We start from the raw sequence: 27,356 nt of genomic DNA on the forward strand, positions 1-27,356 counted from the left end.
GCCTCCCTAGTGCCAGGATCAAGGATGTCACTGAACGGCTGCATAGCACTCTGAGGGAGAAGGGTGAACAGCCAGCGAGTGTGGTTCATATCGTATCAACGACACAGATAGAAAGAGGGATAAGGTCCTGCCGGCAGAGTTAGAGTCATACACGGCACAGAAGGAGGCCATTCAGCCCATCGAATCCATATTGGTTCTCCACAAGGCAAACCAGTCAGTCCCACTCCTCCACTCGATCCCCGTATCCAATTACATTTTCCTGCACTTGCAGCCGTAAGCCTCCTGGGTCTCACTCTTACTGCAGTTGAAGCCACAGCTTGTTCCGCTGTGCTTTCCATCAGGGTCCTGTCTTCACTGAGCGGGTATGCCCTGATTAACCCTATCAGTTTTCCCTTTCAAAATGCCCTACTTTATTACAATGGAAGCACACAGGTCTCTGGGTCTCACTCCTGATCACCGCACCTTCCTTTTTGTCTAGAAGAGGTACCCCTGTGTCTCCTGCTTTTCTTTCTCTCCCAGGATTGCTTGGGCTTCTATCACCTTCCCACCCTTTGTCCTTTTCGGATTTGAGGGGGTGATTAGGAAAGGTTTTCCCCTGGGAAACCAACTTACAAATTAAAGCAAACTCATCGGTCAGAACGGCCACTTGCTGGGCTTTCTGAACCCACTGCTTCTCTACATGTGTCTTGATAGAGAGTGGGAGAGTGTTTTTAAATTCCTCTAACAGAATTACTTCTCTGAGATTCTCATGGCTGAGCTGTACTTTAAGAGCCCTCAGCCACTGGTCAAAAGCCAACTGCTTACTGCTTTCAAACTCCAGTTAAGTTTGATCAACTTACTTCTTGAGGGTTCTAAACTTTTGGCGATGGGCTTCGGGCACTAATTCATGCCCCAGGGATAGCTATTTTGTCAGTTTATAATTTGATGAACTCTCATCTGGCAACAGGGAATAAACCTGCCTTTTCCAGTTAGCATACTTTGTAATAAATGAGGCCAGGTCACAGCTGGCCATTTTAGCTGCTTGCCAGTTTCTCAAAAGACACAAAAACTCTTCTACTTCTTCCTCATTGAATTTTGGGATTAGTTGAGCCAGTTTTAACAATTTTGTACCCAGCCCTGAATTACGCTCCTCCATTTTGGCCATGCTTTCACTGGGGTTACTCTATCGCCCCCGAGTTAACTCAAGCCACTTCATCTCTCTCTCTTTGCATTCCTTCCGGAATATTCTTTCTCTCTCTCTCTTGTTCCTTCTCCTGCCTTTCTCTCTCGCTCCTCTCTTTCTTTCTCTTCACATTCCTTCTGGAAGGCTCTCTCTTTCTCCCTCTCCTGTCTCTCTCTTTCTCTTTCCCCGTCTTCTAATTCAAGTTTCCTTTGTTCCAATTGTACCTTTGCTAGCAGTGCCCTGTCAGGATTCTACTTCTAACCCTGTTTCTGCTTCCTCAGATTCAAGGGAAAAATGGTTGGCCACTGGTCTTAGGAGTTCAGACTTCTTAGCCTTGCCACGTACAGTGATCCCACTCTGCTCAGCCATTTTCCTCAACTCCTCCATAGACAGTGCTTTTAACTTATCCCAAGTTACTTCACCCCGGCTTGGGGAGCCACTCACTTCAGTCGCAGACATGCTAGTATTCAAGCACACACAACCACAAGAAAACCTGAATTGAAATTTTACTCTTTTTTGATTGGGTTCAATTTGGCTTCCCACTTCCAATTTCTCGTTTGTCTGTGGGTCAACTCCAGACACCACAAAATTTCTGTTACAACCAGGTGAGAAAGGGATCTAGGATTCCCTCTCAGCCTTCACCTGGTCTTACTGTAACAAGGTTTAATTTTTAAACACCCCGTGTTTTCATCTCCCCCTTGGTGAATCCTTGTTCACTGCTTTCCAATTATAAGGCAAAGAAACAAGCATAAACAGGTTTTCATAGGTTTAAAGAAGGTTGTAATTTATTAAACTTAAACTCTAATTTGGTTAATGCCTACGGATACACGGCTTTCCCACGCTAGCATGCATACGTGATACACACATGCAGATAAAAGCAGAACAGAGCAGAAGAAATAAAGTGGAAAGGTTTGAGGAAATCTCTGAAGAGGGTTTTTGTTACAGATGTTCGAGCTCACTGTAGAGTCCTTGATTGTAGGTAGATCTTGCTTTTCATTGGGGCCCAGTATTCTTCTTAAACCTTGTTTGCTGTAGAACCTTTTCTCTCTTGAGCTGCATCTGTCTTCAGTGGATTTAGATTTCCGTGAGAAAGAGATGGGAGCAGACAGACAGGAGGCTGTGGCGAACCAACCAGGAGCGGTCTTTTCAGTGCAGGAGCAAACAGACACTCTGAGTTCAAACTGTTTGTACAATTCAGAAAAACCCAGGCTGCCAAGCAGGTTAGTCATGTGAACAGCTGGTCTGACCAAATCTGTTTGTGGATTCTCTGGTCAAGCCGACCCTGGAATGTCTCTTCTTACACACAATACCTGGTGTTCCAAGTCCATTGTGCGTTAAATTGGAGCAGGGAATAGCCCCTTTGTCCTTCCAAGCACTGGTTGTTGGTATGCAAAAATGTTTTTCCACCCAAGGGCCTGGTGATTTTTTAAACAAGTCCTTTCTTCACTTCAGCAGCAGTTTGAAATTTAATGGCCATATGACAAAATTAATATGCCTCATTCTTGGCAGGTGGGGGTCGAGCATGACACCGATACAGTCAATCATATACTCTATTTTCTCTCAGAATAAAACCAGGTTTCTTTCATAAACAAAATTATTAGCTTATTATAAACCAAGTCCTAAACAATAATGAAGTAAAACATAGCACACACTGAAATATTAAAGCCCCTTATTTATCCTAGCCCCCCATACACACACACACATACAGAACCAGGTAACCAAGAACAAATAAAAGATATTTTTGTTTACAGCTGTTAGAAAGAAATAAAGGGAATAAAAACAACTTATACTGAAAAGGAGGTATGGAAAGATGTCCTTTGTTTTGGTTAGGCATCCCAAATGTGTCTCAACGGCTGTCAATGGGATCTTCTTAGAACAGTTTTTCCAGGCGATGCTGGAGATCAGTTTGGGTAGGCTTTCCAAAAGATGCAGCTACAGTTCCATATAGGTCTTACAGCAGGAATGCAGCAACAAGTTTTCATTCCCACACATTTGATATGCAAAGTTCCTTTAACATGCAGGTTTTCTTCAAATACAGGAGAAAATAGGAAACTGCCACATTGGAAATACAAGGTTTCTTTTCAAGAGAGAGAGATGAGCTGTCTTTGTCTTTTTTTGGCAGGCAGAAACACCAACTGTCCTTTTTAACAGTTCAAATTGAAACTAAAACAGTTCTGAAAGCAAGCCCCCTCTCATAAATCTTGGCTTGTCACTTCTTTGTAAACATCTCTCTAAGTCAAAAGCAACCTCTGCTGGGTTATTTGAAACAGGTTCCTTCCAGTAACTGTTTACAGTTCGAACTCAGTCCAAAACTTCTGGTGACCTCCTTTTAAAAAAAAACACCAAAAGTTCTTGCATCTATGGAATCCTTTCCAGTTTGAAACCACAAATTCTCAAAACTGAACAAAAAATAGAAACACTCGTAACAATATTGGGAGCCTTTAATTACCCAAATATCAAATGGGAAAATTTTAGAGTAAAGGGTAAGGAGGTGGAGGAATTTATGAAATGTGTTCAGGAGGACTTCCTTGATTAGTATCTTCTTAGTCTAACTAGAAAGGAGGCATTGCTCGATCTGGTGCTAGGTAAAGAAGTGGGCCAAGTGGCTGTTGGGGAGCACTTGGGTAAGCGTGATCATCGTATCATAAGGTTTAGTACTGCAGAAAAGCAAGGTACCAAATAAGGTAGAATGTCCAGATTGGAAGAGCACAAATTTCAACACGATAAGAAGGGATCTAACCAGGGTAGAACTGAACCAAAGACTGTCATGAAGCGCTGTCTCGGAACAACAGACTATCTTTAAGGAAGAGATGCTTCAGGTACAGGCTAGAAACATTCCAACAAGGGCGTAAGGTAGGGGAATGAAGAACAGGACTCCTTGGATGATGAGGGAAATAGAGATTGTGATGAAACAAAAAAGAGGGTGTATAATTCACGTCGGGTGAACTCATCAAGTGAGAATCAGGCCATATACAATAAATTGAGAGGGGAGGCGAAGAGGAAACTAAGATTGGCAAAGAGAGAATATGAAACTAAAATGGCAGCCAACATAAAAGGAAACCTAAAGATCTTCTACCAGCATGTATATTAAGCGAGTAGTAAGAGGTGGAGTGGGGCCTTTTAGGGACAAAGACGTTAATCTATGCTTAGAGGTGTAGGGCAAGGCTAATATACTTAATGAGTACTGTGTTCACCAAGGAAACAGAAGCTGACAAAATATCAGTAGATGCAGAGAGAGTAGAGGCAATGGATAGGTTAAAAATTGAAAGGGACGAGGTAATAAAAAGGCTGGCTATGCTTAGGGTAGATAAGTCACCTGGTTTGGAAGGCTTGCATCCCAGGTTATTAAAGGAATTGGGGATGGAGACAGCGGCAGGGCTTGCCATAATCTTCCAATCTTCCCTAGATATGGGGGAGGTGCCAGAGGATCGGAGAGTGGCAAATGTGACACCCTTATTCAAGAAAGGGTGTAAGGACAGTCCTAGCAAATACAGGTCAGTTAGTTTAAAATCAGTGGTGGGTAAGGTTTTAGAAATAATCAGGGAAAATATCAACGGACACAGAGAGAGGTTCGAACTAATTAAGGATAGTCAGCATGGATTTGTAAAGACATCATGCTTGACTAATCTAATTGAGTTTTTTGATGAAATAAAAGAGAAGGTTGATAAGGGAATGTAGTAGATGTGTTTTTATGGATTTTAAGAAAGCGTTTGATAAGGTACCACATAAAAGGCTGGTTAACAAAATTGATCCTCATAGAATAGGAGGGTCAGTGTCCAACTGGATAAAAATTGGCTTAAGGACAGAAAACAGCAAGTCATAGTAAATGGTTGTTTTTCAGATTGGAGAATGGTAGACCTTCGTGTTCCCCAAGGGTCAGTGCTAGGACCAATGCTTTTTTGATACATATGTAAAAGAGACTTGGATCTTAGAATACAAAGTGGAATCTCAAAATTTGCAGATGACACCAAACTTGAGGTTCGGCAAAGAATTAGGATATGAACAGCCTGCAACAGTACATAGATAGGCTAGAGGAGTGAGCAGACAGGTGACAGGTGGAATTTAATACTGACGAGTTTGAGGTTATGTATTTTGGCAGAAGGAATAGGGAGAGGCAATATATACTTAATGGCACAGTTCCACAGAGTGTGCAGGAACAGAGGGATTTGGGGGTGCAGGTGCATAGATCTTTTAAGGTGGCAGGACATATTGAGAGAGTGGTTAGTAAGACACACGGGATCTTGGGCTTCATAAATAAAGGCAAAGAATACAACAGCAGGGAAGTTATGCTGAACCTCTATAAAGCTCTGGTTAGTTCTTTCAACTCTATTTAGTTAGAGTGAGTAATTTGTACCAATGCAAGTGGTCTTATTTTCGCAGTTGCACAAAATATGTAAGAGAATTGTAGTCAAACCAATGTGATGACACTTATGCAAAGCAGTCTTGTACTGCTTTGTTTTTGTACCTGATGTAAAGGAAATGTTGAAAGTACAGTCCAAACTTTTTTGGTAAGAACCATTCCTTACTGTGGCAGGGGCAGAAACCTGATTGGAGAGATTCAAACATGGACTTCCGGAAAGATGGGCACAAATTTGAGAGGTGACAAGTTCGAGGACTTTGGAGAGGAAAGAAAGGTTGGACATGCGGTGGTAGTTGATAGGGTCAAGGGTTGAATTTTTGGTTTAAAGGAGAGAGGGCAACACATGAAGAAACAGAACCATTAACAATATCGGCTAACCTGGAGAACAGAAGGGGGAAATGGGTGGTCAGTAGTTAATAGGAATGGGAGTGAGGGACAGGACTTGAGTCTCATGGAGAAGATGAGCTCCGGGAGGGCATGAGGGGAGTTAAGAGAGAAACTAGAGTGTGAGGAAAACTACACTTGCCAAGAATGAGGCATATTAATTTCATCATATAGAACATTAATTTTAAACTCTTACTGGACTGAAAACATGGCTGAAACTGCATTCTAATAGGAAAGTGGTTGGAAACATTTGCATTCTAAGAGACAGCTGTCTGGAGAAGACAATGGAACTGCTCCCAGATTCAATTAAACAAATGGATTTTGATCACTAGACACTGAACGTGTGAAAGTCAGCATTCCAGCCCCCTACTGAGGATGTTTACTAAGATTGAAAGAATCCACAAAACCTCGCTGGGCTGGATTGTCCTGAGAAAAAGAACTAGTCACATGACTGGCCTACTGGCCCAGGTGTGGTTTGAATTGTGTTCACAGAACAGTCTGAGGACAGACTGCAACTAAACTTGAGGGAAGACAGCATCTCCCTGTCTCCCTCTCTCTCTCTCGAAAAGAAGAGACCGCAACTGGATATCAAAAAGACAAAAAACCATCAAAACAAGTTTGAAAGTGTGTACTAGGCCCCAACGAGACAGTAACATTTAACTGCAACCAAAAACTTTACATCGAACTCAAAAGACAGTAAATGAACTCCAGCTATTGCTTCAAACCTTTCCCCTCGATTCTTCCTCCTTTTCTGTCTCTATCTGCATGTGTGTTTATCACGTATGCATGCTAGCATGGTCATATCGCATCTTTTTAGTATTTTAACCAAATTATAGTTTTACGGTTAATAAACTTACACCTTTCTTGTTTAAATCTAAGAAAACCTGTCTGGTTGATTTCTTTGCCATTACAATTGGAGAGCAGTGAACAAAGGTTCACTGAGGGGAAGCTAAAAACACGGTGTTTTAAAAATTAAACCCTGTTACCGTCAAACCAGGAAAAGGCTAAGAGAAAACCCTCACACCCCTTTCTCACCTGGTCATAACAAGAGAAAGATACAAGTTCAGGGCTAGGGCAGGGGGAGCATTATAGGATATTTGTTCAGGTGAGCTAGAAGGGAAGGACATGGCAAAGGCAGCTGATTGGATGGTTTCGAGCTGAGTGACAAAGACGTCCATGGATTCCTCGCACTTATTGTTACAGGTGAGGGCGAGAGGGGTTTAAAAAGACAATTTGCAGTAAAGAAAAGAAGCCGGGAGTTATATCTGCATTCCAGGATGATCCTGGAATAGTGACCCATTTTAACAGATGAGAGCAGGACCTGGTATGCTTTTGTGGTCCAGCCAGATCTGGAAGTGGTGGCTAAACTTGGTGCCTGCCATATCCTTTCAAGAGGTCAGCGTGAATTGAACTGTATTTTTAATTTAGTTCAGATAGAAAGAAGGTTTCAACTCATTAAAAATTACAAAATAACTGGTGTTAAAAGGATACTGGATATGAAAATGCATTGAATCAGAGAAGAACAAAATTACCTTTACAAGTGAAGCAATTGATGTGGAAGAACTTGTTTTGCACCCGCAGGGCCTCTCCTTTACAGGGCTTTCCACACTTATGGCACAGGACTCCAACACCAGATGGCTTTCCCAAGGGACTATGCATGGCCATGTGCTGTGACACTATGAAAAACAAATCAGGCAACAGTTACTTCTCAACACTGCCTAATGGGAAGGACTATGGGCCCATATATTGCCTCCATTTTTATTACAAATTTCAGTCAACGTACTCAGGTGAATAAATCAAAAACAATTTAATGATACACTGAAATAGTTTATCAGGCCGTAAGACAGGCAGTGGCATGCTGTAATCACCAATGACAAAACAAGCACCGTGACCTATTTTAGCAAGTTATACTATGTATGCAGATAAACATTCTGTTTCACATACAACATCATAACCTACTTTCTATAAGGATTAAACAACATTGTTGCATCTGATTGAAAATCATTTGGTTGCACATTGCACTGGAGAAAAGGACAAGAAGTGCACATTTCTGTTTTTATATCCACTGTGAATAAAATGCATTTCCTAAAATCATTTCAATTGTTAAAACTACCTTGAAAAAAATCAAATATGACCGAAATACAGGGCGGAATTTTACCAGCCCCAGGGTGGCAGGCTAGGAGGCAGAGGGGCTGGTAAAATGCCAGGGAGCCCGATCAAAACGGCTCCCCCATGCAGTCCCACCTTCGGGCCATTTTACCAGTGGTAGGACTGGAAGTATAGTCTCATTTGTCAAATGGAGGCAGGCAGCTAATTTAAATAATTAAGGGCTCATTAAGGGGCCATTTTGAGGGTCCGCCAGCATTTTGCTGGCAATGGAGCCACCCCCACCATGCGAGGAGGCCACCAGCTGCAAGGAGGCCATGGCTCCATGCCAGAGCAAGGATGGGGCCCCTGGCAGAAAAGACTACCCTGTGGCCCCAACACCACAACTGGAGGGGTTACAGCTCTGATCACCTGGACCACCCTGCCTGCCTGGCCCTGGCAGAGAAAAAATATTTCTGACTTCCCTGTGAAGGTGCTTCAAAATGGAGGCACCCTCTCAGTCTCCTTGCAGCCTCAGCAGCAGCCACCTCTCCTCAGGGCACTGAAGAGGCTGCAGAGCTGCCAGCCCTCTGATTAGGCTAGCAGTGTGGAGAGTCAGCCCACAATGGGCCCAGCTGCAGCCAATTAAGAGGCTGCCGCTGGGAAGATTGCCACTGCAGTGCCTCTGCTCACCTGTGTGGGCTCAGAACCCACATATGGTGCTGATGTTGGGACTTACACCCTTCTGAGAAAATCCCAGCCATCGTTTCACAAAGGAGGTCAACATGAATTAAACTGCATTTTGAATTTAGTGCAGATAGAAGAAAAGTTTCAAATGCCTTCATGCGTGAGATGGTCTTAGTCATGTTCTTGTTTGCTAGCTGATTGGCTTTAGCTAGTAGAAATGTGCACATTTGGTAGGACTTTTGCCAATCTACAATTAAACACTTTGGACTAAAATATGTGGGGGATATCCCATCAGGGAGAGACAGTACAATCCATATGGGGAAAAACAAGAACTCTACTTTATCAGTATCTTAATTTAAGTTTGTTGACGGATTTCCATGCATAAGAAAAAAAATCTAGCTGGACAAGAGATTGCATGTTGAGGGAATTTTTTTCCCTCTAAATATATTAACAGTGCCAAGCATTCCCTCGTCATGTACAGCAAAGGAATTAATATAATTCAGCAGTCCCACGTAAGATATAGCATTGATTGAGATTTCCTCCCTTAAAAGGACAATAGTGAAACAATTGAGTTTTTAAAACAATCTGTCAGCTTCATGGTCACTTTTACTGATACCATATTTTTATTATAGATTTATTTTTAAACTGTATTCAAATTCACAAACTACCACTGTAGGATTTGAACTCACATTCTCTGGACTAATAGCCTAAGCCTCTGGATTATTACTCCAGTAACACCAGTTTTCCCTGGGGAAGATGATGATGATGTTTATCCTGGAAAACAATGTCTCAGTGATTTGTCTTTGCTCCTGCAAATTAAATATTGTTGCTGATGTCTCCTGTGGTAGTTAAATTGAGCAAGGGCTGTGATGACTTTAACCACCATTACAGATTGTCTGTAGGTCAAATTCCAGATGACGGTATGAATCGACCACTTCTACCCTGGTGAAATGTAGTCTCTGAAGACAATTTTCCTTAGAGTTTCTCAGGTAGATGTTCCTGTGTCAGCATACATAGCTACAATGGTAATAACAGGGCTCAGGCAATCTGCCTCGGGCCTTATTCAACCTACTTCCCATCACTCTTTTCAGCATTAACATCTTGGAAATAATTTAGAAAAAATATCCAAAGGAATTCCCATACACAGATTTTAAATTGTAGCAATTAAAAATCTTACTACACAAATCAGACGGAAAAAATGCAGAAACTCCAGCAAAAAATTCAGCTGTTAAAACTAAAATGTTAAGTCCACAAATGGAAATGTTCCTGAGAAAAACTGAATTTCTTTTAAGAAGTTACTTGCTGTCAGGCCAAAATGTGTGTGACCATCATTTATGTACTGTTCAAGAACTCAAAGCACTGCCTCTGAGAAAAATCAGGAAATTGTGCTATCACTCACCATGTTATTAGAATCTAATTTACTATAAAAATGAAAGTCTCTCACATTTCGTGCAAGAGTGCTTTAGGTCAGCAGAAGGTTTTGCTAGGCATGAAAATAATAGCAAAATACTGTGGATGCTGTAAATCTAAAATAAAAACAGAAAGTGCTGGAAATTCTCAGCAAGTCTGGCAGCATCTGTGGATAGAGAAACAGAGTTCATGTTTCAGATCTGTAACCTTTCATCAGATGTTGAAAGGGGGTGGTGGCCATCGTCTCCAGGGGGGCCCCTCTGGGGCCCCAAGATTACTCCCAAAGGAGGGTCACCCCGACTCTGCTAGGAGGCCACCAGGCTATAATTAGCTACTTATAGGCCTCAATTGGCATGGGGCAGACAGCCTTCCCCACCCCCGACAAAATGATAGGGGGCTCGGGAAACTTCGGGAACGGCAATCCTTGCCATTTTGTTCGCCCCTCTACGTCTGTGCCCATCTCCAAGGGCAGAATAAAATCCTGCCCACTGCTGTATGATTGCTTTAAGAGTGATGCCCCTTTAAGAACTAAGTACCAGGATGTGGTCATGTGACTAGAAGCCATGTTATCTCTTCACTTATGACCCTGGACAAAGATTCCTGTCTATAGTTTGCTCTGTATCGTATATATTAGTTTAGCTGTTAATAAACCCTCTAGAGATCTTCAAGGAACTGGAATCCACGTACCTCATTGTGTTCCTTAAGATAACACTGTCATGAACACCCCCACCTGCCAAGAATGAGGCACATTAATTTTGTCATATGAACATTAATTTTAAACTGTGGCTGGAGTGAAGAAATGACTTGTTCAAAGAGATCACCAGACATTTGGCTGGAGAACATTTGCATACTAAGAGACAATACTTGGAGAGACAAAAGAAATGCTCATTGATTCAATTAACAGAGATTGGTCCAGGCAATGATGATCCACATCTTGTCAGTGTAAGAGACAGCACTACACCACCCTCACCAAAAACTTTGAAATCCACAAACTGCATGAGCGGTTGTTCCCAAATAAGGGGTTAGTCACATGACTAACCTGCTGGTCAACTTGGAGTTTTGAACTGTGCTCACAGGACAATTTGAAGACAGACTGCAGATTGCAACTGAACCTGGAACAAGACAGCCTCTCTCCTGGCTGGCTCTCTCTCGCTTTCTCCGGACCCAATGAAGTCGCCTAAACCTCAAGAGAGAGAAGACTCCTACATCAAAACAAGTTAAAACATACACAGGGCCCCAACGAACAGCAAGACTTATCGGCAAATAAAGACTCCACAATGAACTCAAAGAACTGTAATTACAACCCAACTATTGCCTCAAACTTTTCCCCTTTATTCTTTCTACCTTTTCTGTCTCTATCTGCGTGATCTCTCTGATTGCCTTAGAATTGGAAAGTAGTGAACAAGGATTCACTGAGGGGTAGCTAAAACACAGTGTTTTTAAAATTAAACCCTGTTACGGTTAAACCAAACAAAGGCTGAGAGAGAACCCCCTAGACCTCTGTCTCGCCTGGTCGTAACAGAAATTTGGGTGCTAGCATCCTGGATTTGACCCACAGACAAACGAGAAATTGGAAGTGCGAAGCCAAATTGAACCCAAGAAGCGAAAAGATTTCAATGCAGGTTTTCTTGTGGTTGTGTGTGCTGGAATACTAACCTGTCTGTAACTGAAGCCAATAGCTCCCCAAGCCAGGGTGAAGTAACGTGGGATAAGTTAAAAGCACTGTCTATGAAACAGTTGAGAAAAATTGCTGAGCAGTGTGGGATCACTTTCTGTGCCAAGGCAAGAAAGTCTGAACTCTTAAGACTAGTGGCCAACCATTTTCCCTTGAATCTGAAGAAGCAGAAACAGGGTTAGAGGTAGACTCCGACAAGGTATTCCCAGCAAATATACAACTGGAACAGAGGAAATTTGAATGTGAAGAAAGAGAGAGAGAGAGACAGGAGAGAGAAAGAGAAAGAACCTTCCAGAAGGAATGTGAAGAGAGAGCTGAGGTAACTTGAGTGAACTAGGGGGCGACACAGTAACCCCAGTGAAAGCATGGCCAATATGGAGGATTGTAATTCAGGGCTGGGTACGGAATTGTTAAAACTTTGCCATTTGATCCCAAAATTCAATGAGGGAGATGTGGAAGCATTTTTTGTGTCTTTTGAAAAACTGGCTTAAAGTGGCCAGCTGAGGCTTGGACTTTCCTGTTGCAAAGCAACCTAACTGGAAAAGCCCATGAGGTTTATTCCATGTTGTCAGATGACAGTTCATCCAATTATGAACTCACAAAAAATGCTATCCTCGGTGCATATGAGCTAGGACCGGAAGCCGACCGCCAAAAGTTTAGAAGCCTCAAGGAGCAAGCTGATCAAACTTACTTGGAGTTTGAGAGAAATAAGCAGCAGGCTTTTGACCAGTGGCCGAGGGCTCTTAAAGTGCAGCTCAGCTATGAAAATCTCAGAGAGGTAATTTTGCAAGAGGAATTTAAAAACTCTCTTCCACTCACCATAAAGAAACATATAGAGGAACAGAAGGTTCATAGAGCCTGGCAAGCCGCAGTACTGGTTGATGAGTTTGCTCTCATTTATAAGTCGGTTTCCCAGGGCAAAACCTTTCATAATCACCACCACAAATACGAAAAGGACAAAGGGTGGCAATGTGATAGAAGTCCAAGCAGGCCTGGGAGGGAAAGAAAAGCAGGAGACACAGGGGGCCCTCCTCCAGCCAAAAAGGAAGATGCTGTACGTAGGCGTGAGACCCGGAGACCTGTGTGCTTCCATTGTAATAAAGCAAAGCATTTAAGTGCTGACTGCTGGAAACTAAAGGAAAAACCTGTAGGGTTAATCAGTGCACACCCGTTCAGTGAAGGAGAAGGGGCCCTGATGGAAGGCACTGCAGAACAAGCTGTGGCTTTAACTGCAGTAAGAGTCAGACCCAGGAAGACTACCGCTGCAAGTGCAGGAAAATTTAATAGGATTCCTGAAGCTTATCAGGGTTTTGTGTCTGAAGGGAAGATAACCCCATACCCCTCAAGTGAAACAAGCAAGCCCATAGTAATCCTCAGGGACACAGGGGCCACAAGATCATTTTTACTGGGAAAAGGACTGACGTTTCCCCAGAGAGTGCAGTGAACACTAGAATGGGGGTGAATGGTATTGGAAAGCAGCGTATGCCTGTACCTTTACACTGGGTGCACTTGAAGTGTGACCTAGTTTCAGGACCGGTGACCGTAGGGATTATCCCTAGTTCGCCTGTGGATGGAGTAGACCTGCTCCTAGGTCTGGTGAGGATGAAGGTGGTGTCTTCTCTAGTAGTGAAAGAGAGACCACAGGAGGTCAGAGAGACAGGGCAGTGGCAGGAGAAGGTCCCCTTCAGTTTCCCTGAATGTGTAATGAATCAGGCCATGATCAAACCAGTTCCCCCAGAGGAGACTGCATTAGCACTGCAGGCAGATGACCACAAGTTCTGCCTGGCTGAGACTTTCTTTGGAAAGTTAGAAGACCCGGGGAATGAATTAAATGAATCTTCCCTAGCTGAGGCTCAGTGAGCTGATCCAGTATTGAGAGAGTTAGCACAGGCTGCCCAGTCTCAAATTGAAGCAGAGGGAGTCCCTGACTGCTACTATCTAAAGAATGAGGTACTGATGAGGAAGTGGAGTTCTCCTCACAGACCTGAGAGAAAGGAGTGGGCAGTGGCTCACCAGGTAGTGGTGCCGCAGAGGTATCGGAGAGAAATATTAAGAATGGCCCACGAGAATACAGTGGCTGTACATGCCAGTATATGAAAAACCAAACCCCGCATAAGACAGCAGTTTGACTGACCAAAACTCCACAAAGATGTGGTGGAGTTGCCATATGTGCCAGGTTGGGGGGAAATCCCATGCTACGGTGAAATCTGTACCCCTAAGTCCTGTACCGATGTTTGGAGGACCATCCAGCAGAGGGCTGGTGAACTGTAAGGGGCCCCTGCCGAGAACAAAAGAGAACAGGCAGGCACAAGGCTGGCAAAAGGTTAGAAAGGAAAGGGGGAAAAGGGACCAACAGGACAAGTTAAAAGAAGGCTGGGAGGAATCCCAAATGGAAACCCCTACTGTCCGGTTAGCCAACCCCGAAATATTTGAAAAGTTAGACCCCACATCCTCCTATCTAAATGCAGACAATAGAAGCACCCACCAAAGTTGCCAGCAGCATTTACAAGAACCTGCAGAGACAAAGAAAGTCCTCAAGAGGGCAGAGAAACCATGAAGGTGATGCCTCACCTAGTCCAAGTGCTGCAGGGGAGTGCAGTAGAATTCGGGCAAATACCTGAAGTAGGAGCGTCCCACTGAACCATAGAACCAAGAAAAACTACAGCACAAAAGGAGGCCATTCAGCCCATCGTGTCCGTGCCAGCCAAATAAACTAGCCACCCAAACTAATCCCACTTTCCAGCACCTGGTCCATAGCCCCGCAGGTTACAGCACTTCAGGTACATGTCCAGGTACTTCTTAAAAGAATTGAGGGTCTCTGCCTCCACCACCATTCCTGGCAGTAAATCCCACATACCCACCACCCTCTGGGTGAAAACTTTTCCCCTCATGTCCGCTCTAATCCTTCCACCAATCACGTTAAATCTGTGTCCCCTGGTAAGTGACCTCCCCACCAGAGGGAACAGGTCCTTCCTGCCCACTCTACCTAGGCCCCTCATAATTTTGTACACCTCAATCAAGTCACCCTTCAGCCTCCTCAGTTCCAGGGAAAACAACCCGAGCCTATCCAATCTTTCCTCCCAGAGGACAAAGGGAAGATTAGCAAGGAATCCACCCCCACAGTCAGGAGAAAAGGGAACTAACCATCCCTTAAGGTGAAAAGCCCTCGCATGACTCATCAAAGCACTGAAAGTAAGTTCAGAGTAGAACTGCCCACTGCCGCCACCCATGAGCAGAACTCCCACTAACCCTCCACCTGCAGACCTCAACAAGAACAAAGACACCCGAGGCAGTCATGTAAATATACAAACTGAAAAACTTCCCCAAAAACCACATGTTTATTGGGATGCCAAAAAGGGCCGTTTAAAGCAGCACTGCTACCAAGAAAAGACAGGCGTTAACAACTGTTAGGATTTCTGAATGAATGAGAGCGATGCATGTGTGTTTTCCTGTACTGATATTCTCTCTAGTCCCTTTTAATGAAATGCTCTTTTAAAAAAAAAAATCGCATTTCATTCTGCTGCGTGTGGAGGTGTCATGAAGACCCCCACCTGCACTTTAATTTTGTTACATGAACAATAATTTTAAACTGTTGCTGGAGTAAAGAAATGACTTGTTTAAAGAGATCACCAGACACTTGGCTGGATAACATTTGCATACTAAGAGACAGTGCTTGGAGAGACAAAAGAACTGCTCACTGATTCAATTAACAGAGATTGGTCCAGACAATGGTGATCCACATCTTGTAAGAGACAGAACTACATCCCCCCCCCCCACTGAGAACTTTGAAATCCACAAACTACAGGAGTGCTTGTTCCCGAATAAGGGGTTAGTCACATGACTAATCTGCTGGCCAACTTGGAGTTCTGAATTGTGTTCACAGGACAGTTTGAAGTCAGACTACTGATTGCAACTGAACCTGGAACAAGACAGACTCTCTCCTGCTGGCTCTCTCTCACTTTCTCACAAGCCTCCGAACCCACTGAAGTCACTTAAAACCTCAAGAGAGAGAAGACTCCTACATTGAAACAAGTTAAAATGTGCACTGGACCCCAATAAACAGCAACACTTACCAGCAACCAAAGACTCCACATTGAAGTCAAAGGAGTGTAATTACATCCCAACTATTGCCTCAAACTCTTCCCCTTTATTCTTTCTACTTTTTGTCTCGATCTGCGTGTGTGTTTATCGTGTATGCATGCCAGCGTGGTCGCTTCGCGTATTCGCAGTCGTTAACCAGATTGGAGTTTAAGTTTAATAAACTTCCACCTTCTTGTTTAAATCTAAGAAAAGCTATCTGATTTCTTTGCCTTACAATTGGAAAGCAGTGAACAAGGATTCACTGAGGGAGAGCTAAAACACGGTGTTTTTAAAATTAAACCCTGTTACGGTTAAACCAGGCAAAGGCTGAGAGGGAACCCTGGACCCCTGTCTCACCTGGTCGTAACACAAAGAAACTCATGATATGGTGGCAGTGGTGGTGAAAAGGCAATATATCAGCTTGTAGACCATGGGTAAAACAGCAAACAAGTTTTAAAAACAATATGGGAAACAGAGGAGAAAATTTGAAGCAACAAGTGAAGAAATTTTAAAACAAGCTCCTGAAAAGAGTGAAAGAAAGCTACCTACCTTAGAAGGCTGAGCAAAGTTCCATAGAATGGAAGCATGGCAGAAAAGCAAGTAATCAGGTAAATCATGGTGCCGACGATCGCACAATCCCAGTTTAAAAATGCCTTTTAAGAGTTTAAAAAAATTCATTTTCTAAAGGCTTCAGGTGAGCAGGAGAAAAATCAAAAGGGGAACATCCTCAAAAGCATAAGAACTGATAAAAAAAACAAAGTCAACAGTGGAAATAAAGCACAGCAAACCCCCAAGTCTCCATCAAAGCAGTCAAGCTGGAAAAAAATCATTGAACCAGTCAAACGTGAAGATGATAAATAAACTGAAGCAAAAAAAACAAAGGGGAAAACCCTTGAACTGCCTATCGATAGGTGTGTATACATACAAGGGAAGGCTAAAGGAGAAAAACACAGAACACTGTCAGCATCAGTTACACTCCATCAAAGCAGCAAGCTCAGAAAAAAAGAATTTCTTAAAGGGGTAACAGCACAAGAGTTAATACAAGTTTTAAAACAAGTTTTAAGCCACAAATACAAAAGTCAGAATAAGTACAGTGCTGAAGGCACACACAGGCCTGAATTTTACTTGCCCCTCGACGCCGTGAGTTGCGGCGCAAGGGCCAATAAAATTCTGCGGGGAGAGGCCCACCTTGACTCGCGATGTCGAAAAGGGCCCGCCGCAGATTAATGGCGGTTGGTGGACCTCGGTGCGGCCCCCCCCCCCCCACCACCACACCGCATGGCAGCGGCACCCCAATTAGAATATGTTAAACGGTACTTACCTCTGCAGATTATGCAGCCCGCTGTCTCTCCATGGACACTCCCTGATTTTACTTTGTACAGGCAGCCGTCACGTGCTGTCCCGTTCACGATTTGAAAAGCCAGCGGGTCATCAGAGGCAGAAGGTTTCGCGACAGAAGGTAAGTTCTGTTTTCAGAGGTCTCATTCTGCATTCTTAAAGGGAGGAGGGAAGGGGGATAACAAGGTTCTCACTCTACATTCTTAAAGGGAGGGGGAGAATCACAGGGGCCACACTCTACGTACTGGGAGGGGGGGGGATACTCAGGGGTCTCACTCTGCATACTGAAAGGGAGGAGGGAGGGAGTCTGGGATTACTGGAGGGAAAGCTCTGCAGGCATGAAGGGAGGTACTGTGTACCCTCCCTCCGTAAACAGTGTACGGTCTGCGTTTGTTTGTGTTTGTGAAGGAGCAATGGCAGTCTAGTCACCCTGTGTGTGGGGAGGGTGCCAGAAAGGATAGCAGCATGAAGGTTATATGGATGGTGGGGACAATCGACGCAGCTGGTAGGATCTTGATGTGGTTATGCTGTGCCGCTCTGAGTGTTAGCCAAGATGGGCAATGCCACGCCACCCCACATAGTTGATAAATGAAAGCACCTGATGTACCCATCAACACCAATCCCTGCCCTGTTAGAAACCTTCGAATAAATGAAGGATATAACTTTATTTATCACATGGAAATAGGTATGGCTCATCCTACATTATGCACATGCATTCTGCACGTGAGGATCCGTCTGCGCCAGATGCAAAATCAACAGGAAGGTGCGATCCACGTAGAGGCCCCCGGTCGTGAGCAGCATCCCCCAAGGGGAGCTTGCCATTAAGATTGCTATGCATCTACAGGCCCCACATGACATGCTATCGGATGTCAGAGACGATTGCGCATGTGGTGGTGACATATCTCTGTGCCCTGCTCGAAGATGACCTGCAGCCCATGGGCTTCGGTGGACATCCTATGCCTTTGGTCCTCATAGCGTCAGCGGTTCCCAAGTTTGATGCCTATACAGCTTTTCAGTGGCCCACCAGAGACCTTTGTGGAGTCACACAGTCAGCAGTGCACCACTGAATCAGGGAGGTCACCAATGCCCTGCACCGGAGGGCCAGTGAGTATGTCCGCTTCAGGACAGACTCTCACAGCCAGGCCCAGTGGGCCATCGGTTTCAGCACCATTGCCAGAGAACCACAGGTCGTTATGTTCATAGACTGCACTCATGTGGCCATCAGGCCTCCCGCCAGACTACCACCTGCAAACATCACCATTAAAGAATCCTCTCAATCTAGGTGAATTTGCTTTGTGATCACCGCAGATGCTTCATGCAAACTATGACCGCTTCTCAGGCAGCTGTCATGACACCCGTGACCTGTGTCAGTCCCAGCTGCCACCGCTGTTCACTGCACTGGCTCAGATGGAGGGGTGGCTTCTTGGAGATAAGGGCTATCCTTTGCAGACATGGCTCCCAACACCAGTGAGAGACCCCACCACTGTTGCAGAGCAGAGATACAATGCCAGCTACTGAGCTACAAGAGCCACCACTGAGCAGGAGATCAGCATGCTGAAAGAGCGCTTCCGATGCCTGTATGGATAGGGTGATGCCCTGTACTATGAGCCGAAAAGGCCATCTCCTTTCTTTGCTGCTCTGCACAACTACACACCCAATAGTGGCCAGGCCTGGTATGATGAGAGATGTCAACAGGATTCCTCCTCAGACTATGCGGACGCTGAAGACCTACAACATGAAAGCGCATGGGAGAGCAGATGGCACCCAGGCTCTGCACGCAGAGCTAGCAGTGAGCTAGGGATATATGGCAGTGGCTTATCAGACAAAGGCTGTCTGCTCCATAGGAACCGACATGAGTTCTGCAAGCCACACAGAACCCTCGCTCACCTGCTGTGCACCAGTCCACATCTGCAGCGTCCCTGCGTAAACCATTAGAGGCAGCAGCTGACTGAACCAATGTCCATGTCACTGCATCTGTGGAGACGCTCATGAGTAATGGTGGCATGGCAAAGCTGGTATTGCATACGTTGGCTCTCCTGAAGGGCCAACGTTGCAAAGGGATGTGACATTGGCACTACACGCTGGCACACATCATTCACACAAAGAAAAGGACACACATGTTGGTGAGGAACATTTAGTGAAAGAAGCATTTACTTTGCTGTGACACACGTGCATTCCCATTTGTGTCACTGTGTTCTCTGTAAACGGAGAGGTTGTCCCTTCATGATGCAGCCTCTGCGCTAGCATCCTGACTGGGGGAGGGCTGCTGATCTGATTGCCCTTTGGGTGTGAATGACTTTGGCAGTCATACCCTGTGCACTAGAGGCCTAGCAGGCTCCAGCTGGCTGGAGGAGTGCTCGTTCATTCTCTTCCAGCATTGGACCCTTTGATGGCAGATGGTCCCACGGCTATTCACCTCCTCTGTCATCTCCAACCAGACTGCCTTGATAAGGCAGGAGGGCCTCTTCTTACGGTCGCTGGTGAAAAGAATCTTACACCTTGCCCGCACAGGCTGGAGGAGAGTGAGCAGGGAGGCATCGCTGAACTGTGGAGGCACCCTAGAGTAACCCTCTGCCATCCTTGGCTTTTGGTGTGGTCCTTTGAATGCAAAGGTGACTCCACCGCGTAACTTCTGGCTGCAAGGTTTGGCTTGCACATGTCTGAAAACCAATGCAGGACTGGTGGGGAAATCTGTGCTGTTGTCATGGTTTTTCAACTATTACACATCGACACATGTTCACAAACAATTTGTTTCTGCAGCAGCTGATCATAGTTATTGGTATAATATTCCCAGTTAGCAAAGCAGCTAGAATATGAACATATTTTACTTTTTTTTTTAAACAAAGATCGTATAATTGCAGTTACATGTATTTTCACACAACTGTTAGCAGAGAAATTAACACAAATTCTAAATGCATATTAGTTTGCGGCTTTTCACAGTCAGATAATTAGATGCTCATAGCAGGCAATTATTCTTCAATTATGGTTTTATTTCTGTTGTGTATTTGCCTTTTATGGTATATTTAAGTTTCACGTCATGGAATGTTCAAAATTATGATTATTCACCCAGGTGCAGCATGCCTACAAGAATGAATGTTACACTTGAGTGGAAGAAGAGGATCACAACTTCATAGGACACTGGGATCCAGCAGGGTAAGTATCTGGCAGCAAAGCGGAAAGTGCTGGGTGAACTCAGCAGGTCAGGCAGCATCTGTGGAGAGAGAAGCAGAGTTAATTTTCAAATCTGTGAACTTGGTCAAGTTAACTCAGCTTCTTTCTCCACAGATGCTGCCTGACCTGCTGAGTTTCTCCAGCACTTTCTGCTTTGCTGCCAGATTGACAGCAGCCCCACTCTTCAGCAGTCAGGTAAGTATTTCTTTGACAATTGTCAGGAAGAAGGTGCTGGGGCGCTTTAAATAGGGCCCCAGCACCTGCTGCACAGCTGTCAAAATGTCTCTCACTGCACTGAATGTCCCGCCTCCCCCCACATAATATGGGGAGGAAGGGTGGTGGTGGTCAGCTCAGCGCAGTGATGCTAATGAGCCTCCACGCGTAATATCACGGGGGCTCTGCGGTGGCCGTTAAATGCGGGCACTGCGCTGAGTTTAAAGGGCGCCGCGCTCCGGATAGCAAAAGAACAGCAGAAGGATGGATATCAAATTTCCCAGCATGAAAGGAAAGGTCATTGATAGTCTATCCAAGTTCAAACTTTTTAAACAAAGAATGTAGTTATCCTTCATAGACCAAGCGGTTGCAGAACCAAAGAAGCAGGCTGTGAAAAAACTGATGGCAGTTGGAAATGAGGGGTTATACAGGATCAATAGCTCTGGCTTATCTGAAGAGAACCAGAAATATCCTGCCAAGATATGGAAAATGCTAGATGATCAGCTTTGGGTAAGAGTGAATTTTGGAATTCATCGCCTGGAATTGATGTCCGACAAGCAACAGCCACAGGAATCAAAAGATCAATTTGTCAGTAGATGCCGCAGTAAGGGCAATGAATGAGATTTTTCAGAAACTGAGCTGTTGGAGTGAATAAGGGAGCTGTTGATTGTCTCAAAACCTACTGAAGCATTTCAAAAAGACCTCATTTGGGAAAAAGGTCACAGCATTGATGCAATGCTAGAAGGTAATACGAAGCCATTGTAGGGCAATTAAACAACTAACTGGAGGAGGTGGCTCCAAAGATATCCCCATCCTCAATGATGGGGGAGCCCATCACATCATTCCGAAAGATAAGACTGAAGCATTTGCAACAATCGTGAGGATCCATCTCGGCCTCCTCCTGAAGTACCCAGCATCACAGATGCCAGACTTCAGCCAATTCGATTCACTCCGCGTGATATCAAGAAACGACTGAAGGCATTGGATACTGCAATGGCTACGGGCCCAGACAATATTCTGGCAATAGCACTGAAGACCTGTGCTCCAGAACTTGCTGCGCCCCTAGCCAAGCTGTTCCAGTACAGTACAACACTGGCATCTACCCAACAATGTGGAAAATTGCCCAGGTATGTCCTGTACACAAAAAGCAGGACAAGTCCAACCTGGCCAATTACCGCCCCATCGGTCTACTCTCAATCATCTGTAAAGTGATGGAAGGTGTCATCGACAGTGCTATCAAGCAGCACTTGCTTAACAATAACCTGCTCAGTGATGCTCAGTTTGGGTTCCACCTGGGCCACTCAGCTCCTGACTTCATTACAGCCTTGGTTCAAACATGGACAAAAGAGCTGAACTCAAGAGGTGAGGTGACAGTGACTGCCCTTGACATCAAGGCAGTATTTGACCGAGTATAGAATCAAGGAGCCCGAGCAAAACCGAAGTCAATGAGAATCAGGAGGAAAACGCTCTGCTGGTTGGAGTCATATCTAGTGCAAAGGAAGATGGTTGTGGTTGTTGGAGGTCAATCATCTCAGCTCCAGGACATCACTGCAGGAGTTCCTCAGGGTAGTGTCCTAGGCCCAAACATCTTCAGCTGCTTCATCAATGACCTTCCTTCAATCATAAGGTCAGAAGTGGGAATGTTCGCTGATGATTGCGCAATGTTCAGCACCATTCGCGACTCCTCAGATACCAAAGCAGTCTGTGTAGAAATGCAGCAAGACCTGGACAATATCCAGGCTTGGGTTGATAAGTGGCAAGTAACATTCGCGCCACACAAGTGCCAGGCAATGACCATCTCCTATAAGAGAGAATCTAACCATCTCCCCTCGACATTCAAAGGCATTGCAATGGCTGAATCCCCCACTATCAAATACTGTGGCTACAAGAGCAGGTCAGAGGCTAGGAATCCTGTGGTGAGAAACTCACCTCCTGACTTCCCAAAGCCTGTCTACCATCTACAAGGCACAAGTCAAGAGTGTGATGGAACACTCTCCACTTGCCTGGATAGGTGCAGCTCCAACAACACTCAAGAAGCTCGACACCATCTAGGACAAAGAACCCATTTGATTGGCACCCCATCCACAAACATTCACCTCCACCACCGACGCACAGTGGTAGCAGTATGTACCATTTACAAGATGCACTGCAGCAATGCACCAAGGCTCCTTAGACAGCACCTTCCAAACCCGCGACCTCTACCAACTAGAAGGACAAGGGCAGCAAATGATTGGGAACACCACCAACTGCAAGTTCCCCTCCAAGTCACACATCATCCTGACTTGGAACTGTATTGCCGTTCCGTCAATTTCGCTGGGTCAAAATCCTGGAACTCCCTTCCTAACAGCACTGTGGGTGTACCTAACTCACATGGACTGCAGCGGTTCAAGAAGGCAGCTCACCACCACCTTCTCAAGGACAATTAGGGATGGGCAATAAATGCTGGCCTGGCCAGTGACACCCACATCCCATGAATGAATAAAAAAAAAGCTGCATAACTACATTTGCAAGTATTAGGTGCAGCCGACCATATCAGCATGGTAACCAGATCACAAAAAGTTAGCAAGCTGTGTGGTAAGTGTGGTTTGTCCCACTCACCGCAAAGCTGTCCTGCATTTCAAGATCTGTGCAAGGCATGCGGTGCAAAAGGACACTGGGCCTGTCTATGCAAAAATTCTGGCTCCTAAGATGCAGCCAGAAGTCACAATAAGACACAAACAAACAGTGACAGGCGCAGTAACATGACAACAGCAAGGAGAGCGCCAGAGACCTGCGTGAATGAAAGCCACTGTGAAATAGACCTGAGACGAGACTCAGAGTGGAGCGATTCTCAGCCAGATGATGATCAGGCGTTTCACATTGTGAACAGACACATTGTGTTGATGAAGTCAAACAAATGGAAGCTTTTGCTACTATTAGTATCATAAGCCCAAAGAAAGTTGGCAAATACACTCAGGACTAAAATTGACAGGGGAGCTAGTGCTAATATACTACCAGTTCAAATCCTGAAGGATATGTATCAGGGTCATTGGAAATTAATGATGCAACCAACAACAGAAAAGTTAACCACATACAATTGGTCACCCATCCCTTGCAGTGGCACACTGACAATGCAATGCAGCTATGGCAATTCGGCATGCAAACTACAAATATTTTACCTGGTAGACACGAGCGGACCAGCAGTGGCAGGACTACCAGCATTTAAAGAACTCAGCATCGTGACTATCCATGAGATCATTAAGGTACACATTAAATCAGAAACGATCAAGGATACCCCTTTTGAGTCAGTCCAGGACTTGTAACAAATGTATCCAGACAGGTTCAACGCCTCAGGAGATTTCAACGGCGATGTCGTACTGCACCTCAGAGAGGATGCAATTCAATCAACCCTCCCAGTAAGTGCTGTGTGCATGTGCAAGAAAAGCTTAGGCACGAGTTGGATAACACGGAACGCAACGCTTTCATCCGTCGTGTGCATCATCATACAGACTGGTGCAGCTCAATTACGTGTGTACCAAAGAAGGATGGAGCAATCAGGGTATTTCTAGATACACTAGAGGAATTGAATCCCAAGTTCACAGGAGCCAAATTCTTCACCAAGTTGGATGCTAAACATGGATATTGGTCGGTACACCTTGCGATGGAATCTTAGGAAGTCAGCACCTTCAGAATACCATTTGGAAGATATTGCTTCCAGAGACTACCCTTCATCTGTCAGCCAAAATCTGTTGCAGCAGCACATGGACACAATTATAGAAGACGTGCCTGGATACATATGCATTGCTGGTGAAATTGCAGTAATGGGAAAAACCAAAGAAGAGCATGCTCGAAATCTCTATTCACTGATGGCAGTAGCTCATCGCCAAGGGCTCGTTTATAACAGCAAAATGTGCCAGTTGAATGCAAGTCAGATTAATTTTGTTGGCTCCTTCTATTCAGGTTGTGGATTCTGTCCTGACCCAGGCAAAGTTGAAGATGTAAGGCACATGCCTACTCCACAAGACAAAGAAGATCTACAGAGATTTCTTGGATTTTTCAACTTCTTGGCACCATATATTCCAAATTTTTCTAACAAAGCATCATCACTGAGAGCTCATAAAGACCTACCACATGTATGGCAGGAGGACCATCAGCATATGTTTGAGTCTCACAAACAAGCAGTGTCAGCAGAAACCTGTACCCTGCAGTACTATGATCCGAGGAAGAAGACAATCCTGAAAGTCACAGAAAGGGCTAGGAGCATACATCCTGCAGGATGGCAAACCAATTGCATTCAGATCCAAAAGTTCATCCACAGCACAATCCAATTACTCAGAGCATGAAACACTTGCTCTGATGTTTGAGGTCACAAGGTTCCACACCTACCTGCTCTGTAAGCAGTTCACTGTGGAAACTGACCATAAACCACTGGAGATGATCTGGCGCAAATCACTGACAAGTGCACTATCTCGACAACAGTGGCTTTCAGTGGAAGTACAGGGGTACAACTTTGGCGTATGCTACAAACCGGATATCAAAATGGTCAGCTCGGATACACTGAGTAGATTGCCAAATCCGAAAAAGAATGAAGAAGTCCCACTGGATCTACAAGTAGATAGCATGGACATCAAGGTAGTAGATGTGCTCAAAATCGATTCACTGCATTTTGGTCAGCACAAATGTGACCAACTACAATTAGAAACAGTCAATGACCCACAATTGAAGGCAATGTTGAGAGACATTATAGAAGGATGGCCTGATACAATAAAAGAGGTGCCAGAAACCTTCAGATCCTTTTGGCCTTAGAGATGAACTCGGTATCTCGAGAGGCGTCAGCTTCAAAGGAAAACAAGTGATTGTGCCCAAAGCTCTCCAACAGGACATATTATCACAACTTCACCAAGGCCATATGGGTATAGAGGGAACAAGACGATTGGCAACAGACAATGTTTATTGGCCAGGTATCAACTGAGATACTGAAAGGTTAGTGAGGATATGTGAGGCATGCCAGAGCCACGAGCCACAACAACGGAAAAAAACCTCTAGACCCTCATGAGATTCCATCAGTCCCTTGGTCTAAGATCGGCACCTATCTATTTACCGTGAATGGAGATTATTTCTCCAAATTTCGAACTGTCGGACAGGAAAAAGACATTTCAAGCGCAGTTGTCGCAGACACAGAGTACCATATTCAGTCTGTTCGGTGCACCGGAAGAAATTATTTCTGACAATGAGCCACAGTATACTGGCAGACCTTTCAGGGGTATATGTGCCAAATGGGGCCCAAAACCATGTGACGTCCTCATCACACTACCCTAGATCTAACGGTCTTGCCGAGCAAATGGTTCACACAGTGAAATCGCTTATCCTGAAGTGTTGCCATGCTACACCTCAGAGCTACACCTATTGATATTGGCTTACCGTCACCAGGAAAGATCATGATTAGCAGACAAGTGATAACGATTCATTCTGCCAAGCCATCATCTGTCCAAATTCTCCAAGATGCAGGAGACACTGCTCGAAAAACAAGGGAGAATGTACATGGTGCATGACTGACATGCAGGGACAGAACTACCTCAACTACACATAGGAAGGAGGTCGGGGTCATACACCCCACAATGAGAACACGGTTACCCGCAGAGGTATCCAAAGTATGCAGTGAGCTTAGGTCTTACGAGGTTACAATATCTAACGGAGCAATGTTGAGAAGGAACCAAAGCCAATTAAGAGAAGTATGCAATACTCCATTTGCACACAGCAGACTCGAAAAAACACACTCCGCCAATGAGGGTGTGATGGAACAACAGAACAACAACCAACACGTTGACAGCACATATGCAAGCTAAAAACAGGCAGGAGAGAAATCCACATCCCCAGAAGGTTACACCATAACAAGATCTGGAAGAGTTATCAAACCATTGAAACGATATATGACTCTTAAACTTCTACAATCGTAAATTTCACAATTCCTATATTTATACTTGTATATTTTATAATCTCTATCCCTTTATAATCAAGTGTGATATTATCCAATCTTATGTATTTTTACTTGTAGCGTACGAGACTTGTAGCATCAAGGAGCCCGAGCAAAACTGAGGTCAATGGAAATCAGGGGGAAAACCCTCCACCGACTGGAGTCATACCTAGCGCAAAGGAAGATGGTTGTGGTTGTTGAACGTCCATCATCTGAGCTCCAGGACATCACTGCAGGAGTTCCTCAGGGTAGTGTCCCAGGCCCAACCATCTTCAGCTGCTTCATCAATGACCTTCCTTCAATCATAAGGTCAGAAGTGGGAATGTTCGCTGATGATTGCACAATGTTCAGCACCATTCGTGACTCCTCAGATACTGAAGCAGTCCATGTAGAAATGCAGCAAGACCTGGACAATATCCAGGCTTGGGTTGATAAGTGGCAAGTAACATTTGCGCCACACAAGTGCCATGCAATGATCATCTCCTACAAGAGAGAATCTAACCATCTCCCCTTGACATTCAAAGGCATTACCATCGCTGAATCCCCCATTATCAACATCTTAGGGGCTAGCATTGACCAGAAACTGAACTGGAGTAGCCATATAAATACCGTGGCTACAAGTGCAGGTCAGAGGATAGGAATCCTGAGGCGAGTAACTCACTTCCTGACTCCCCAAAGCCTGTCCACCATCGACAAGGCACAAGTCAGGAGTGTGATGGAGTACTCTCCACTTGCCTGGATGGGTGCAGCTCCAACAACACTCAAGAAGTTCGACACCATCCAGGACAAAGCAGCCCGCTTGATTGGCACACTATCTACAAACATTCACTCCCTTCAC

At 44.7% G+C, this 27,356-nt stretch overlaps 1 protein-coding gene across 1 annotated transcript in view; it reads right to left on the minus strand.

Moving 5' to 3' along the window:
- Positions 1 to 27,356, minus strand: part of ablim2 (actin binding LIM protein family, member 2) — a 444,286-nt gene that overhangs the window by 345,936 nt on the left and 70,994 nt on the right. The window contains exon 2 of the mRNA XM_068019832.1: positions 7,439 to 7,582. Coding sequence (XP_067875933.1) covers positions 7,439 to 7,582 — 144 coding nt within the window. The remainder of the gene's footprint in view (positions 1 to 7,438; positions 7,583 to 27,356) is intronic.

Source organism: Heterodontus francisci, chromosome 1, assembly GCF_036365525.1.
Source record: "Heterodontus francisci isolate sHetFra1 chromosome 1, sHetFra1.hap1, whole genome shotgun sequence".
Lineage (NCBI taxonomy): Eukaryota > Metazoa > Chordata > Chondrichthyes > Heterodontiformes > Heterodontidae > Heterodontus > Heterodontus francisci.